Source organism: Microtus ochrogaster, chromosome 5 (genome assembly GCF_000317375.1).
Source record: "Microtus ochrogaster isolate Prairie Vole_2 chromosome 5, MicOch1.0, whole genome shotgun sequence".
Taxonomy (NCBI): Eukaryota; Metazoa; Chordata; class Mammalia; order Rodentia; family Cricetidae; genus Microtus; species Microtus ochrogaster.
This window is the reverse complement of record NC_022012.1, coordinates 93915810-93931304: the sequence shown is the minus strand read 5'-3', so window position 1 is coordinate 93931304 and position 15495 is coordinate 93915810. Positions and strand designations below refer to the sequence as shown.

The following is a 15495-nucleotide window of genomic DNA, read 5'->3' as shown; positions in this document are numbered from 1 at the left end:
CCTCTCTGGAGCCAGGAGTGCCTTGCTGTGTTCACCCTGACTGGCATACACGGCGGTGCTCAGGACGTGTCAAAACAGGTGGGGTCTAACTCTGATACCCTATCCCCCCTCCAGCCTCACAGCGAGGGTGTGTCTCTCGGGGATCGGACTTTGGCACCTCCTCCAGGCTGGCAGGAGGCCGTGCTCTTCGGATCCCCTATCTCGGGCCTCTTGCCCAGCCGCGCGGCCTGCAAGAACCCTCGCCCAGGGAGTGTCACTCCTGTCGGCGGGGCCTGGACGTCTCTGGAGAACAGTCCTGTCCGCTCCGGGCCAGGAATCGAGAGGACATCGGAGTCTCTTCACACGGCTCGAGGTGAGACTCGCGCGTGGGCCTCTAGCCCAGCAGGCGAGACGCGCGCGGGCCGTGGGGGAGCAAGCGGGTGCCAGCCCTTTAAGATTTACGCAATTTCGAAGTCTCAACAACCGGACTGAGTAGATGCGCCACGATTGGTCTGTTTGGGTGTGACCGTCGCTTAGCAGCAGCGAATGAGAATTCAAGTCGTGCGCACGCGTACGGCATCCTATCTCCTGCAGCCCGGCCGCCGGTGACCTGCACCCGGCCGGGTGGGCTGCGGTGGCCGAGGCGGAGGTCGGCCGCGGGGCGAGGTGAGGCTGGGGGACCAGAGGGCGTGGAGAGTCGGGGCCTGGGCTCAGGCCTCCAGGCTGCATCTCGGGGCCGTGGGAGCCGCTGAGGTCGGGCCCCTGCAGCGCGCGTACCTGCTGGGACGCGCAGCCCGCTGTGCCTGCTGCCCGGGGCAGGGCCGGGGCGTGTCTCGGGAGGGGCGGGGCGGCGGTTCTCCTTCGGTAAGCTGAGCTCTGGCCCTGGCTCTGGCTTTTGATAGCAAAGTTTCCTTAGCGGGCTGGTCTTGCAGGACTTGGTTTCTTCGAGGCCTGGTCACCCCTGCACTAACTTTCCTGGACTTGGACGCTATCCCCAGGACAAAGAACCTACAGAGCAGGGCGGGCGTCAAGCTTGCACAAAGCCAAAGCCACGGAAGGAAGAGTGTTGCCACTGATGAAAGGAGTTGGTCCAGTTTGTGGCTTTGTGAGACAGGGTTCCCCGTAACCCGAGTTTGGCCTTGAGCTTGAGATCCTTCTGCCTCCAGCTTCCAAGTTCTGGGGTCACAGGTGTGTGACTCCCAGGCCCAACTCCGTTGGTGTAATTGGTGATAAGATCAGGAAAACAAAAGCAGCATGCAGAACAGACCCGATGGGCAGGGCGAATGCCTGTCTGTGTGAAAGTCTGCAGAAAGTTCCTCCAGGTGAAGAACACTTTAGGGAAATGAAGTGGAGACGGCTTTAAGTGTTCTGACTCTGATAAGCAGGTTCCGTTGCACCGTTGCACCGCAGCTTCCTCAGGAAGACGGTTGTACCACTTAATGTAAATGCTACTTAATGTTTTATGGGCAACAGAGAGGACATCTTGAAGTCCCGTAAAGAAATTCAGATCAAGCCGAGTGGTGGTGGTGCACACCTTTAATCCCAGCATTCTGGAGGCAGAGGCAGGCGGATCTCTGTGAGTTCGAGGCCAGCCTGGTCTACAGAGTGAGTTCCACGACAGCCAGGGTTACACAGAGAAACCCTGTCTCCAAAACTCGAAACAAACATATTTTCAGTTCCCTTAAAGATGATCTAGTTGACCTCTTTGTCCCTCTTACCCCATCCCCAAGCAACGTGGAGCCTAGAGGATCCCAGGTAATCAGGTCTCAGGTCCTGTGGCTGAGCGTGAATCCATCACGGGTTCACAGTTCCCTTAGCCTCCCTCAGAAGTGTGCCTATGGTGGGTGCTTAGGCTCGACTAACTGTTTGCGTGCTAAACTTGGCTTGTTTTGCTAGTTGAAGTTTGTATTTTGCACCCCCTGTGCCAGCATGTTAGGGGGATTTGGGGGACGGTAAAGAGTAAACAGGAGAGGAAGTGACAGTGAAGATGGCTTCCGGTGTAGGCCTAGTCTGTGGGAAGAGCAGGAAGAACCTGATGCTTGACAGTTGCCAACAGGTTTCTCTGTGTAGCCCTGGTTTTCCTGGAACTCAGATCCACCCGCCTCTACCTCCTGAGTGTTGGGATTAAAGGCGTGCACCACCACACCCGGTTTATTGCTCCCTTTTTTATCTAACGGTGTGTTGTGGAGTGAGTGCCCTGTAGCGTGTTTAGCCGTTACTGTCTGCAGGCTGTCTTCAATTCTAGTTCTCCGTCAGGACAAACAAAGCTTTACCTAGTGCTGGGAAGTTCTCCTTCTCCTCCTCTGCGTTAAGTTCTAGGAGTGGCATTGTAGTAATTTGTCATTTCTTTTTATAACTTAATTACATTGTTTCCTATTTTATGCTGTTCTTCCTTCTGCCTGGACTTTTTGGTTTTTTTTCGAGACAGGGTATCTCTGTAGCTTTGGATCCTGTCCTGGAACTCACTCTTGTTAGACCAGGTTGTCCTTGAACTCACAGAGATCCGCCTGCCTCTGCTTCCCAAGTACTGGGATTAAAGGTGTGCGCCACCACCACCGGCCTGCCTGTGCTTTTTAAAATTTATTTTTAATTTAAATTTTTTTAAGGTAGTGTTCAACTGTATATCTATCCATGGATATCTTGAAACTTGCTTTGTAAACCGGGATGGCCTTGAACTCACAGAGATACCCTTGCCCCTGAGTGATGAAATTAAAAGTGTAAGCTATCATGCCCACATGATTTTTAATCTATACTATTTCTGTGTTTATCCTTTATGGCTTTTCCCCTCTAATTGAGCTATGAACAGGCATTTACCAATGTGTGTGTGCGTATGTGTGTATTTAGAGAGAGGAGAGAGAGAAATTGTCACAGTCGCTTGATAAAAGTCTTTTATTATTTCAAGTTAAGTGTAGAAACTTTGCTCTGGGATTGAACCTGGGTCCTCTGTTAGAGCGGCCAGTGCTCTAACCACAAGACATCTCTCCGGCCTCCAGACTAGCTTTTAGTGCAAGGCTCTCCTGCCTTTCCTGATTCTGATTAAGTTAAGGAAGCAGGTTTTGTTGTAGTGGTGATGGGATCGTGTTACCTGTGCTCTCTCCTCAGGGGCTGCTCTGAGTTGCTGGTTCCTCCGCCACCAGGTCTGAGATAAGGGTCCCATAACCCTGCCCTTGGCTTCCTTGCCTCCTTTTTAACACTTTATGACTGTCGTACAGCTGAGGCCCGGGGTTTTATTTGCACTTAGTAGGGCCTGGGAAAGCCCTACCCTGCACTTCCAGGAGCAGTCCAGCCACATCTCCCCTTGATCTCGTCTTTTCTATTCTGAGTTTGGGAGGCAGGGTCTCACTTTGTAGCCCAAGCGGGATTTGAACTCAGGCTCCTCCTTCAGCCCCCCGGAGTGCAGGGACAATTCCCGGCATGCCCTCTTATTCAGGTATAGACTGCCTCGTGATAGCTCATGGCCCCAAGTTCACAAGCGTGAATGGCCGCAGAGGTCAGCCCTCCCTGTATTACTCTTTCCCTCTTCTGAAGCATTTAGTTCTTTGCCGTGCTGCCAGGGTCTTCATGCTTACGAGATGAATGTTCTACCGCTGAGCTACGTCTTCCTACCCCAAGGTGCGCGTTACTAAAGGAAAGCAGTGTTGAAAGCGCCATCTCCATTTTTTAAATTCTTCCTCAGCTGGGCATTAAGCCCCTCAGTCCCTCCCCTCAGACACATATTCCTAACGCCACCTCTGTTCAAGCACCAGATATTTTGAAGCATTTAAAGGTTCAGTTCCTGGCAGCTCTCACAGAACTGGACAGAGCTGAAGTCAGTTGGAACTTTTATTTACTTTATGGAGGAGAAGCAGGTTTGGTCAGTAAAATTCTTCCGGTGACGGTGAGGTCTTTTGGGTCTTTCTGGGAGCGGCCAAATTGGTTCTCAGGATCACTGTCCCCTGGAAATGACACCTGTTTCCTCCTTGCAGCCTTAACAGGCGACTCACATATTGTAGTTTTTATTTCTTTGTGTTTTTCTCATTTTTCAAGACAGTTTCTCTATAGCTCTGGCTGCTCTGGAACTCACAGAGATCGGCCTGCCTCTGCCTCCCGAGTACTGGGATTAAAGGTGTGTGCCACCACTGCCCAGCTGGTAGATGTTTTACTTTGGGGTGCTTGGGGCTTGTCTTAACTCTTCTGGCATATTTTTTATTTATTGTCCTTTTTCATTTTATTCTTTTCTTCACGTCACATAAGGCCATACAGACCATACGAGGCCCTTGTTTGGAGTTAGTGTTTTGAACCCCAGGCCTGTTCTGCTCTCAAACTGATCTTTTGTTCTTCCCCTGTCTCAGCTAGGACTTTGCCAGAATGTTTTTAGAAGTTGGTCTTGCTAAAGCAAAAGCGTGTTAGGTAGTACTGTTGACCTCCAGCACTCAGTGTTGACCTCCATGCTCACCCAGTGCTCTTCCCTGGGTCAGCATCCACCTTGTAAGGCTACAAAGCCTACAGTGCCCCCTGGTGGTTGCAGGAAATTTGAGGCACAGCTTTTGTTTTTAACAACCTACCCTAGGGGGCATGCTAAACCAGAGAGATGAGAAAAGTCTGTCCAGCCTGGCAAGCCTGGAAGGTTTGGGGGGATATAATGGGGTTGAGATCTCCCTTTGTCAGTCGGTCGGTCTGTCTGTCTGTCTCTCTATCTATGTGGGAGAGAGAGAGAGAGAGAGAGAGAGAGAGATAGAGAGAGAGATAGAGAGATATTACCTGGCCCTGAGAAGGGCACAGGAGAATAGAAGCCATAGTGGTGTTGAAGTCAGGCTGTCTCCCTGGAGGAGTTCTGCTGCCGTCCCCCCTAATGCCCGCTACACGGAGGGCCCGACAGGCAGGGGACAGAGAGGGGCATGTAGCACAGAAAGACCAGCGGAAGCTGTTTTGGCTACCTCATCAGTCAGTCCTGGTTTCAGGGCTGAATCATACACAGGTGTGCTGATCGGGTCCCACGCAGATGTCCAGGGGGGTCAGCCAGTAGACCAACCCCTGCTGGGCCGTGTGGCTGTGCTAACACCGGTTTCCTTCCAGCTTCAGAGGTACCTTTTCCTCATTTGCCAAAGGCACCACAAGGCCCAGATCTCTTTCCTTTTGTTTCTCAATGTGTTCACATAGCATGACCAAATATTTAATATCTTCCCATGATGCAGTTCACTCTGTGTCATACAGCAGAAATTCCGGGGGCTGTGCTCTCAGCTCCCGGCTGCTTCTGCCCCTCCCTGGCACTGCTGCTGCTGTGCCCAGACGCCCCCACGTCCCCCCATTTCTTGTGTGGCAGTTGAACTGCTTAGGACTTCCTTCCCTGGGTGGCCTGACAAGTGCCGCTTGGGACAGGCACTTCCTGTCCCTTTAGGACCTTGAACTCTGCAGCCTACTTCCTGCTGTTGCTGCTGTTGCCCCTGAGTCCTGCTGGCCCCGCCTCTTCCTCCATCCTAAAGTGCTTCATCCCAGTAGGCTTAGTTCTGGGAAGGGGAGGCTTCAATAAAGAGGAGGAGGAGGGAAGAAAGCGAAGTGGGGAGAACCGGGAGTGGCACAGGGGAAATAATTTGCTATTCCAGTGTTGGGGTCCCTGGCGCCATCTTCTGCCTCACTGACAGGCAACCTTTCTTCCCTCAGGTGTCCTCATGACTTCTCTGGTGGACCATGCCCATGATCGTTTTTGCAAGCATAGTACGGGTGAGGGATGGGCTGCCCCTCTCAGCCTCCACTGACTTCTACTACGCCCAGGAGTTTCTGGAATGCAGGAGGCAGCTCAAGGCCTTAGCCCAGAGGCTGGCTCAGTATCCTGGCCGAGGTTCTGCAGAAAGCCATAACTTCCATATCTAGTAAGTGAACACATTCGCTTCTCCAGGACGTCAGCAAAATTGGGGTCATTTTACCCACAGGCTGAGGTAACAAAGCAGTGTGGGTTGAAGGTTAAAGGTTAAAGGTATGGTCTCAGCAGTCAGGTGGTGTATGCTTGCAACAGAGTCAGTGAAGGAGTGGATGTCCATCCTCAGCACCGCCATTCAGTGCTGTTGATCATCCGGGCAAGTGCCAACCTGGCCCGAGGGCAGGCGGAAGGGTAGTATCAGGCAGAGGATGGTGGCTGGAGACCTGAGCTGCCCCCTTGAGGAGCAGGCTCCTGGAGCTACTGTTTCCTCTGCCCCCTCCCTGCGCTGCCTCTTCCCTGCCCGTCTGCATGGCTCAGGAAGCTGTGCATCAGACAGGATTCCATTTTCCTGAAGAATCCAGGCTGTCCGTAGAGCATCCTTGGATGTGGGAAGACCCAGATTCTCCCCAGGGGGCACCCTTTAGTCATCCTAATTTTTACTTAGCTACAACAGAAGGAAGAAGACTAGAAGCTACGTTAAAATGCCGGGGAGGGAAAAGTGGAGGAGCCCAGACACAAGAGTTCCCCAAGCCCTGTCCTTAGAGGGCAGCAGAGGATGGCCTTGACCCCGTTGGGGTGTGCAAGCTCTCTGCCAACCAAGCCTCATCCCAGCACGGATTTTCCTGTGGCTGTTCCATGACGGGAACAGGGGAATGAAAGTGAGTGAGGGTGGGCCTCTCCTTTCAAAGAACTTGAAGTCTCATGAGGGAAGAAGAGAAACAGATACGGAGTTAGTACAATAGGGAAAGCCCACGGTGGGTACCAGTGACGATGACGACGGCAGAGGCTGTTGATGCTTTGTATCCTCACGACGTTCCTGCGGTTTCAGGGGCTTATGAGACACTTGGCAGGGTCAGGCAGGCCAGACAGGTCACATGCTTTGCCAAGGAGGAATTGAGGTCAAGCGACTTAAGGGAGCTTCAGCTAGTGAGCGGTGGAGCCAGGATTTGAAAGCAGCCAGTTGGGCCCCAGGTTTGTCGCTCGTGCGTTCTGTCCTTTCTTGTGTTGAGGAGCAAGGCAGGCTTGGAAATAGTCAAGTGGCTTGTTACAGACTGTACGCCTGCCTGCGGTTTTACCAGCTAGGTCTTTGCTTGCCAAGTCCCCTTTCTTCTCCTTTCATGATACTTAAAACTGGCCAGAGACGTTGGCATCCTTTTAGGTCTGTTTGGCCTCAGAATCATAAAAGCAGAAGGCAAGTGCCAACCTGGCCCGAGGGCAGGCGGAAGGGTAGTATCAGGCAGAGGATGGTGGCTGGAGACCTGAGCTGCCCCGTTGAGGAGCAGGCTCCTGGAGCTACTGTTTCCTCTGCCCCCTCCCTGCGCTGCCTCTTCCCTGCCCGTCTGCATGGCTCAGGAAGCTGTGCATCAGACAGGACTCCATTTTCCTGAAGAACCCAGGCTGCCTTGGCAACTCCTAAAAAACAGGACTATAAAATGTTCTGCTCTTGATTTTTCTCGTTTTGCTTGTTTTTACGGTGCCGGGGTTGACCCCAACACCTCTGCACATTAGGTCAGTCAACCCAACTCACCTGCTTCTTCATAGTTTGCATTAAATATCCACCCTCATTGTCATGGAGGCAGCTTAGACGTTTTTCTTCTTTTTTTTTTAATCTCTCAAGACTGTTTATCACTGTGGATCCCTGGCTGTCCTAGAACTTACTCTGTAGACCAGACTGGCTTCAAACTAGAGATTGCCAGCCTCTGCTTCCCAAGTGCTGGGATCACATGTGTGCACCTCCACCGCCTGGCAATCATTTCTTCTTTAAATTTGACTTATTATGTTGTATATATGCATGTGTGCATGCATATGTGTACACAGAAATGTGGTTATTCAGATGCCATAGCATTCATAGGGAGGTCCATCTTACTGTGTTAAGGTCAGGTCATACATGCACAGGGAGGTCCATCCCCCACCTTGTTAAGGTCAGGCCTCCCTTGTTCTAGGCTAGCTGGCCTGCAAGCTTCTAAGCAATTCTGTCACCAGTTCCCATTTTGTCCTGGGAGTGCTCGGGTTACAGATGCATGCCTCCACATCCAGCTTTTAAATGTGGATTCTGGGGATTTTTCTCCGTCATCAGTGTCAGCAGTATGCACCATTATTTGCTGACCCATCTTGTCAGCCTTAGTCTTTTCTTAAATTTTTCTAAAATTTAGATTTGTTTGTTTAATTTTATGCATATGACTGTTTTGCCTGAATGTATATGTGTGTACTGAGTCTGTACCTGTAATCCTAGTATTCAGGAGGCTGGGGCGGGAGGCTCATCAGTTAAAGGCTAACCTTGGCTACATAATTTGACCCAGCCTCGGCTACATAATTTGAAGCCAGCTTGAGTGACAGAGAGATCTTATCTTTAAAGAAGAGCAAAGTAAACATTAACCCAAGATGAGGTGGGGGTTTATTCTGTCTCCTGACAGCTCAGCTGTCACCTTCTCTTTTCAGTTTCTCATCCTCGGGGGACGTGGCCTGCTTGGCCATCTGCTCACGCCAGTGCCCGGCAGCCATGGCCTTCTGCTTCCTGGAGACTCTGTGGTGGGACTTCATAGCTTCCTATGACGCCACATGCATTGGCCTGGCCTCCCGGCCCTACGCTTTTCTTGAGTTCGGTTTGTAACTGTCTTTATCCTTTTCTTTCTCATATGATGTTATGTTTATAGAAACTGAAGTCTAGGTTTGGCCCCGGGAAAACCACAGGAGGTTCTACCACATGCTCTGATTTCATAGGAATTAAAGTGGTCTTGAAGCTTACCACGGTATCTTTCTGTGTCTTCAGAGCCTGTGGGGAGATGGAGGAACGTTCTCCATAGGCTTCCGAAGCAAACCATAGTCTATAGAGTTCAGAGCTATGCTATATGAATCAGGGCTATTATCTATGGATAGTAGATATCCGTAGATATCTGTTTACGGATGCTTTTCCTGAGACAGGATGTGCCCAGCAGCCTCAAGTGTTTACTGTCTTACACTTGGAGACAGTTCTGTTGACACCAGTTCTGGGCCAAGCTACCTGGGGAATTTTCCTCCATGGTAAGTCCGGAAGTGGAGGAAATGTTTCTGACTCCTCCACTTGATGCCACATTCCTGCAATATTTTTTTTTTTCTGCATTTTGTCAAAACATTCGGCTGTGACAGTTTGGAAATGAGACAAGTTGGTCCTTCCTTCAGCAGGTTGACAAGGCCTGCTTTGGCAGAAGACATGTTTGTTCCAGGCTCAGCCGGAAGGGCCTATGTGGTTCCCAAGTCTACAGAACACAGCCTGGTAGTCACACCAGGCAGACCTCAGCTGTGGCTCCCTTGGTGTCAGTTAATTTAGAGAGTAGTGGAGCTGCATTCTTTCCCCCTTGTCTCTGTAGTTGCCTTCCTGCAAAGCAGCGAGCTGAGTCTGACCGGAGACCTTCCCTAGTGCTGTAGTCAGAGGCTGCTTGTTTGTTTCTGGCCATCCAGACCTGAAATAATCACACAGAAACTGTATTAATTAAAACAGTTTGGCCTATTAGCTAAAACTCCTTATTAACTAACTCTTACATCTTAAATTACCCATTTCTATTATTCTGTGTATCACCACAAGGCTGTGGCTTACCAGGTTCTGGCATCTCTCTGGCTGCCTACTTTCTTCCAGCATTCAGTTTAGTTTTACTACCGAGGTCTATTTTGCCCCACCGCAGGCCCAAGCAGCTGCTTCTTTTCATTAACCGATAAAAGCAACACATATACAAAAGGAGTTCCCCTTTTGTCATGACTCCCTAGTGTGTGGGAGCATGAGTCAGAGAATAGTGGTGCTGGAATCATGCCTGTGTGTGATTGGGGCTTCCTAATGCATGCGAGGAAAACTTCAAAAACATGTCAGCCAGGCATGTTGGCACATACCTGTAATCCTAGCAGCTGGTCCCATCAGGAGTTTAAGGCCATCCTTGGCTATCTAGCAAATCTGAGGCCAGCCTGGACTGTATGAACCCCTTGGCTTAAAAAACAAAAAGAAACAGATAAAGCCATGTCATTTGTTGAAATGGGTTAATAGTAATATGACTGAAAGATTCAAAACCAGCATTTCTTTCCTAGTTTGTTTTCTATTGCTGTGATAAACACTATGACCAACCCAAATCACCTTGAGAAGAAAAGGGTTGTTTGGCTTACAGGGTGTGTATATGTGTATACATATATATGTACATATATACATATATACTTCATTATATATATGCATATGTATTACGCACACACACACACACATATATGTCTTATATACATATCTTATGAAGGAAAGTCAGGGCAGGAACTCAAGGAGGGGACCTGGAGTAGGAACTGAAGCAGAGGCCATGGAGAGATGCTGCTTACAGGCTTGCGTCCCACCCATGGCCAACATGTTGAGTCTGCATTTTTGTACAGCCCAGGCCCACCTTCCCAGGGGTCGCACTGCCTGCAGCAGGCTCCTGCCCTCCCCCATCACAGATTTGCCATCGGGGTTATACTGCCCACAGTGGGCTCCTGCCCTCCCCCATCACAGATTTGCCATCAGGGTCGTACTGCCCACAGTGGGCTCCTGCCCTCCCCCATCACAGGTTTGCTATTATAGGCCAATCTCATGCAGGCGGTTTCTCATCTGGAAAGTTCCTCTTCCCAGATGGCTCCAGCTTGTGCTGAGTAGGCCAACACAACCTGCACACCTCCCAACATGGCCTCCCAGCTTGTACTGTAGAGCCATGTTTATCTTAAGAAAGCTCTTGACATGAGATTGTCAGGGATTCCCATCCCCAACTCCCAGTTCAGTCCAGTGCTTCCTGCCCCCCTCGGGTAGCTGAGGTTGGTGATTTCTGCAGCCACACTTAATTATATGCTTTGAAGAAATGGATCAGATTAGTGTTAATGCGAAACAGTCACCTGACCTCCCATAACTGACTCAGTTTGGAATCTGGCTGACTTGCCAGTTGCTTAGCAACGGGTGCTTCACTCCCCGCATGCTGTCTTGGAGCTCCCATCCTGATGATGCTCACCTTGGGCCTCTCTCTCTCTGCAGACAGTGTCATTCAGAAAACAAAGTGGCATTTTAACCACATGAGCTCCTCCCAGATGAAGAGTGGCTTCGAAAAGATTCAGGAGGAGCTTGAGCTCCAGCCTCCAGCACTTCTATCCCTGGAGGGCACAGACGTGGCCAATGGCGTGCTGAATGGCCACACCCCAGTGCATGCTGAGTCTGGTAAGTGCCTGCTGTTCTCTGGTGCGAAAGGATGCATGTCAGGTAGAATTCACCCCACTCGAAAATGGTCTGGTTTGGTGGTAGCATGTTCAATATCTTGGGATATACTTGAATATAGACGAACCCTTTTTCCACATAGTTGTTATAAACTGTTGTGAGAGTGGCCTGTGTCAAGGAAGCAGTCTGATGACATTCTGGAGGGTCCAGCCCATCTTGGCAGGCTGTGCATCATGGTGAAGTTCACAGGTTTTCATGCTGTGAGAATTACTGTGCTGGAAGCCCCTCATGGGACTCTCTGGTTTACCACATTACTAAGGCACCGGAAGCTGTGTTGGGAAACCACAACCCTCTTGTTGGAGAAGGGGTGTAGGGACAGTATCTATGTGCCATCTAAAAATTCTTCAGTGGGGGCCAGTGGGTGGCTCTGGGGTAAAGGCTTGCCTCCACCCCAGGCACCTGAGTGTGATGTCTGAAGACCACATGGTAGGAGGAGACTCCCTTCTTTGTCCCCTGACCTTTGTCCTCTGACCTCTGCACACATGCCATGGTGTGTCCCCTGGAAGAGCTGTCTGCATTGTAACAATCTAATTTTAAAAATTTCCATACTGAGCTCTTGGCTTGAAGTTTAAGTGGCATATTAAGTATATTTGGTTTGGGCTGAGTGTGTTTAAACTAATAGATTCCCCTGCCAGTCAGCAGGCTGCTCCTGTTTAGTGTTGGGAGAACTTGAAGAAGGAGGCCGGGTAATCAAGCCCAAGCTCTCCCCTTGCCACGAGTGACCACAGCGACCCCTTTGTAATGTATGTTTTGTTTTTTTTTAAGCACTTAGAAAAGAGGAGCAAATCCCCAAAGCGCCAAGTTACCCACCTGTCAGGACCCTTTCCTGCCTCACCTAATTGTCCCAAGGCTAGCGTCCTCACAGGTAGCATTTCTCTTCTGGTGGGAACTAACACACTAACGCTGGTCTTAGCTGGACTGTGGCTTCCAGGGCATGTGTTGTGCGTTACTTGCGGGGGAACTGTCAGGACCAGAAAGGATACTTAGGAAGGAGCACAGCAGGAGAAGGGACTGGGTAGCAGCTGTGAACCAGAATCCGTTTGAATGAGCATCGGGAGAGAGCAAGTCCGTGTTCCCGTTATCATCCTGGCTACAGTTCTAGATGGAACACCTCCTCTTCCTGGGTATCTTAGAATTACCGAGACGCCTGCTGTGGATTTGTCTGGATGCCCACCTGACACTGAACATCGTCCTTATTGGGAATAGAGTGGAACAGTTTACAAACTGGAAAAGGTGGTGGAGGAAGTGCTTCTTGAGTCTGGACACTCCTGCCCCAGCATCTCAGCCTGGCCTGTGGGCGTGCCGTTTTGGGTGACTCTGTGTTGAGGTATCCCATGTCCTGCAGGATGCTTAGCAGTGCCACTGGCATTTGCCTGTCCTGATGACAATTACAGGTGTCTTTGGACACCCCTCTAGGGGCAAGCCACTCCTGCTTAAAATAAAAAGGCAACTGAGTGCTTACAGATTTTCGTCTGACATGAAAAAGAGATTTTTTTTTTTTTTCCTGGAAGAAGTTCACCTCCATTTCTGAGATCCATTCTGGCGTTCATTTCTGACTTGCCCCGCTAACTTCTGTTGCTTTTTAGATGCGTGCTTGTGGTTCTGTGCTTAGCATCGTGGGTCTGTTAGCAGAGGTCTAGTTGGCTGGTTGGTAGGTATCCGTCCCCTCGTGTCACAGAGATACAGTTCTCACCGAACGCTCCTCTCTTTCCATTGTGAAGCCCTGAATCTCCGGATGGAGCCGGTGACGGCGCTGGGCGTTCTCTCCCTCGTGCTCAACATCATGTGTGCTGCCCTGAACCTCATCCGCGGAGTTCACCTCGCAGAACACTCCTTACAGGTGGCCTTGGGGATCGAACCCAGGATTTTCTGACTGCCTCAGCATGTGCTATTTATCCGGAGCTGCATCCCCAGCCCTGCTTCACGGTCCAATGGGAAGACAAGTGACAGAAGCTGACCATGGGAGGCAGTCTATTGATCAGCTCACTGTGCAGTTAGGATTTTGTTTGTTTGTGGTTGTTTTTGCTGTTTTGGTTTTTTGAGACTGTTTCTCTGTGTAGCTATGGGTCTGTCCCAGTTCAGGCTGGCCTCAAACTCGCACAGATCCTCCAGCCTCAGCCTTCCCAGTGCTGGGATCAAAGGTGTGGGCCACCACCACCCGGCACAGTTAGGCTTTATGAATATCAAAAGTTCAAATAAAACATTTTAGAACTTTTAATCCATAAGCTGGATATGGCTATGCACCCCCTAATCCCAGCATTGGAGATGCAGAGGCAGGAAGATCAGAAACCCACACCCAATCTTCAGCTTAGGGTAGAGTATAAAATAAAAGAATCCGAAACAAAAAATTGTTCTTTGTAGTAAGTTGAACAAATTTGGAAGGACTCCTTTGTGACTGACCTTGGGAGTTCTGGGAAGTTGCTGTGAAGTAGACAGCTTGCCAGCGGGGACTTTGGGCTGCCTCCCAGTCCCTCCCTGGGAACCAGGTTCCATTGTCAGCAGGATGCAGGGTAGAGCCTCACACTGACAGGCTCTAGGAAGAGATGTCCCCACCCTGTGGTGTGTGGCCCACAGGAGCCTCTTCTCTTGTCAGAGACCCACATCCCTGGTACTAAGTGAGCATTCCTTTTGTTGACCACTGCTGGTGGCCAACAAAAGGAAAAAAATATTTTTTGAAGTTTTCTATCGCTTGTCAAAGGAATAGAACTATTATTAGCATAAGCAGGTGTCTGCTATTTTTAAAGATAGAGCCGTAGAGTTTTTATAGAGTTTTGTCTCATATTTTTTTGTTTGGACATTTTTTTAGTCTTACTGGCCTTTTGATTGTATGTTACGGTTTCTGATTTTGTGTTTTTATGGATTTGGAGGTGTGTGTGTTTACTATATTTTTTCATTTTATTTTTTATTTTATTATTATTACTATTATTTTTGCCTGTTTTTTTAAATATTTATTTATTTTATTTATTTATTTATTATGTATACAATATTCTGTCTGTGTGCATGTCTGCACGCCAGAAGCAGGCACCAGACCTCATTACAGATGGTTTGTGAGCCACCATGTGGTTGCAGGGAATTGAACTCAGGACCTTCGGAAGAGCAGGCAATGCTCTTAACCACTGAGCCATCTCTCCAGCCCTGCCTGTTTTTTTTTTTTTAAAGCGAGAAAGAAAGCATGGAGTTGGTTGGATGGAGGGAGGTGGGGGGTCCTGAGAGGGGTTAGGGGGAGGAAACCGGGATCAGAATATATCGTATGAATTTTCAATTAAAAAAACAAAACACCAGCCTGGTCTACAAGAGCTAGTTCCAGGACAGGCTCCAAAGCCACAGAGAAACCGTGTCTCGAAAAACCAAAAAAAAAAAAAACAAAACAAAACAAAACAAAAGATAAAGCCATAGTACTCATGGCAGTGAGAGGTGTTGACTGTAGAGTAAGGGATGGTGGTTCGTGGGTGTTGAGTCCAGAAGGCTGATGTGGACTGGGCCCTTTGAAGAGCAGCACTGGGCCTGTGTTAGAGCCGTAGCTGTGAAAACCCTCAGGCCAGTTAATTACCTGACCAGTGTGTGGTGTGGATCAGGCACCTGGCAGCTGTGTGCAGTAGAATTGGTGCCTGGTTGGTTGCCTTGAGGGTCTCTTGGCATCGTGCAGGGACAGCATCTAGGTGATAGTGCCTGGGGCAGGAGGTCCTAGAAGAAGCTCAGCACTAGCAGATGGGAAGGGTTGGGAGGGCTGAGGGGGCGGGAGCTTGTTGCATGTTGAGGATGTAGCATGATGGCCCAAGACAGGAGTGTGTGGTCTGTCTAACATTGAAAAAAGTCTGACAAGGCATCTTGTCAGTCACACCCAGGAAATGGGAATGACGAGCTTCATGCCATGGTGGTTCCTTTCAGCCAAACCTTTCTTCTGTGTGCCCCGGATCTGTTTCAGATCGCCCAGGAGGAAGTTGGGAACATCCTGGCCTTCTTCGTCCCTTCTGTGGCCTGCATCGTCCAGGTGGGTGCAGTCCGTGACTGGGGGAACGGTGACACCCAGAGTGAAACCACAGTGTGAACGCATGGCTTTCCCTCATATCTTATCCAACCATCAGGTCCTTGAGGGGGACTTCACAGGGAGGCCACGCAGTCTTGGGAGGGTCTTATGGTCTGGTCTGTCCCCATGCTGCATCTCTGTCTTCCTGCATCCCCAGGCTGGGCATGTGCCTGTGTGTCGCTAGTGTCTTTCCTCCTGAGACACCTGTTTTGTTCTTTTTGAATCTCCTGTTCACTCGGTGGTTAGCAGCCACGGGTCCCAGCTTTGCTGTAATGAGTTCAGAGAATAGGCTCATGCATGCAGGCATCAGCGGATAGGCACGTGCATGCATGCATCAGTGAACAGGCTCAT

The 15495-nt window shown here is 49.9% G+C and overlaps 1 protein-coding gene across 3 annotated transcripts in view; it reads left to right on the top strand.

Moving 5' to 3' along the window:
* The first annotated feature begins 8 nt into the window (after nt 1–8).
* The window catches only part of Sec22c (SEC22 homolog C, vesicle trafficking protein), a 17574-nt gene continuing 2087 nt past the window's right edge, over nt 9–15495 (top strand). For 2 of the 3 annotated variants that reach the window (XM_026779281.1, XM_013346633.2), the window contains exons 1-6: nt 575–645; nt 5620–5828; nt 8315–8478; nt 10881–11060; nt 12839–12957; nt 15043–15108. In XM_026779281.1, the coding sequence (XP_026635082.1) occupies nt 5647–5828; nt 8315–8478; nt 10881–11060; nt 12839–12957; nt 15043–15108 (711 nt within the window). In that variant the 5' untranslated portion in view covers nt 575–645; nt 5620–5646. Of the gene's footprint in view, nt 353–574; nt 646–5619; nt 5829–8314; nt 8479–10880; nt 11061–12838; nt 12958–15042; nt 15109–15495 lie in introns of those variants that run through there. The other variant, XM_005348126.3, reaches the window with a different exon arrangement.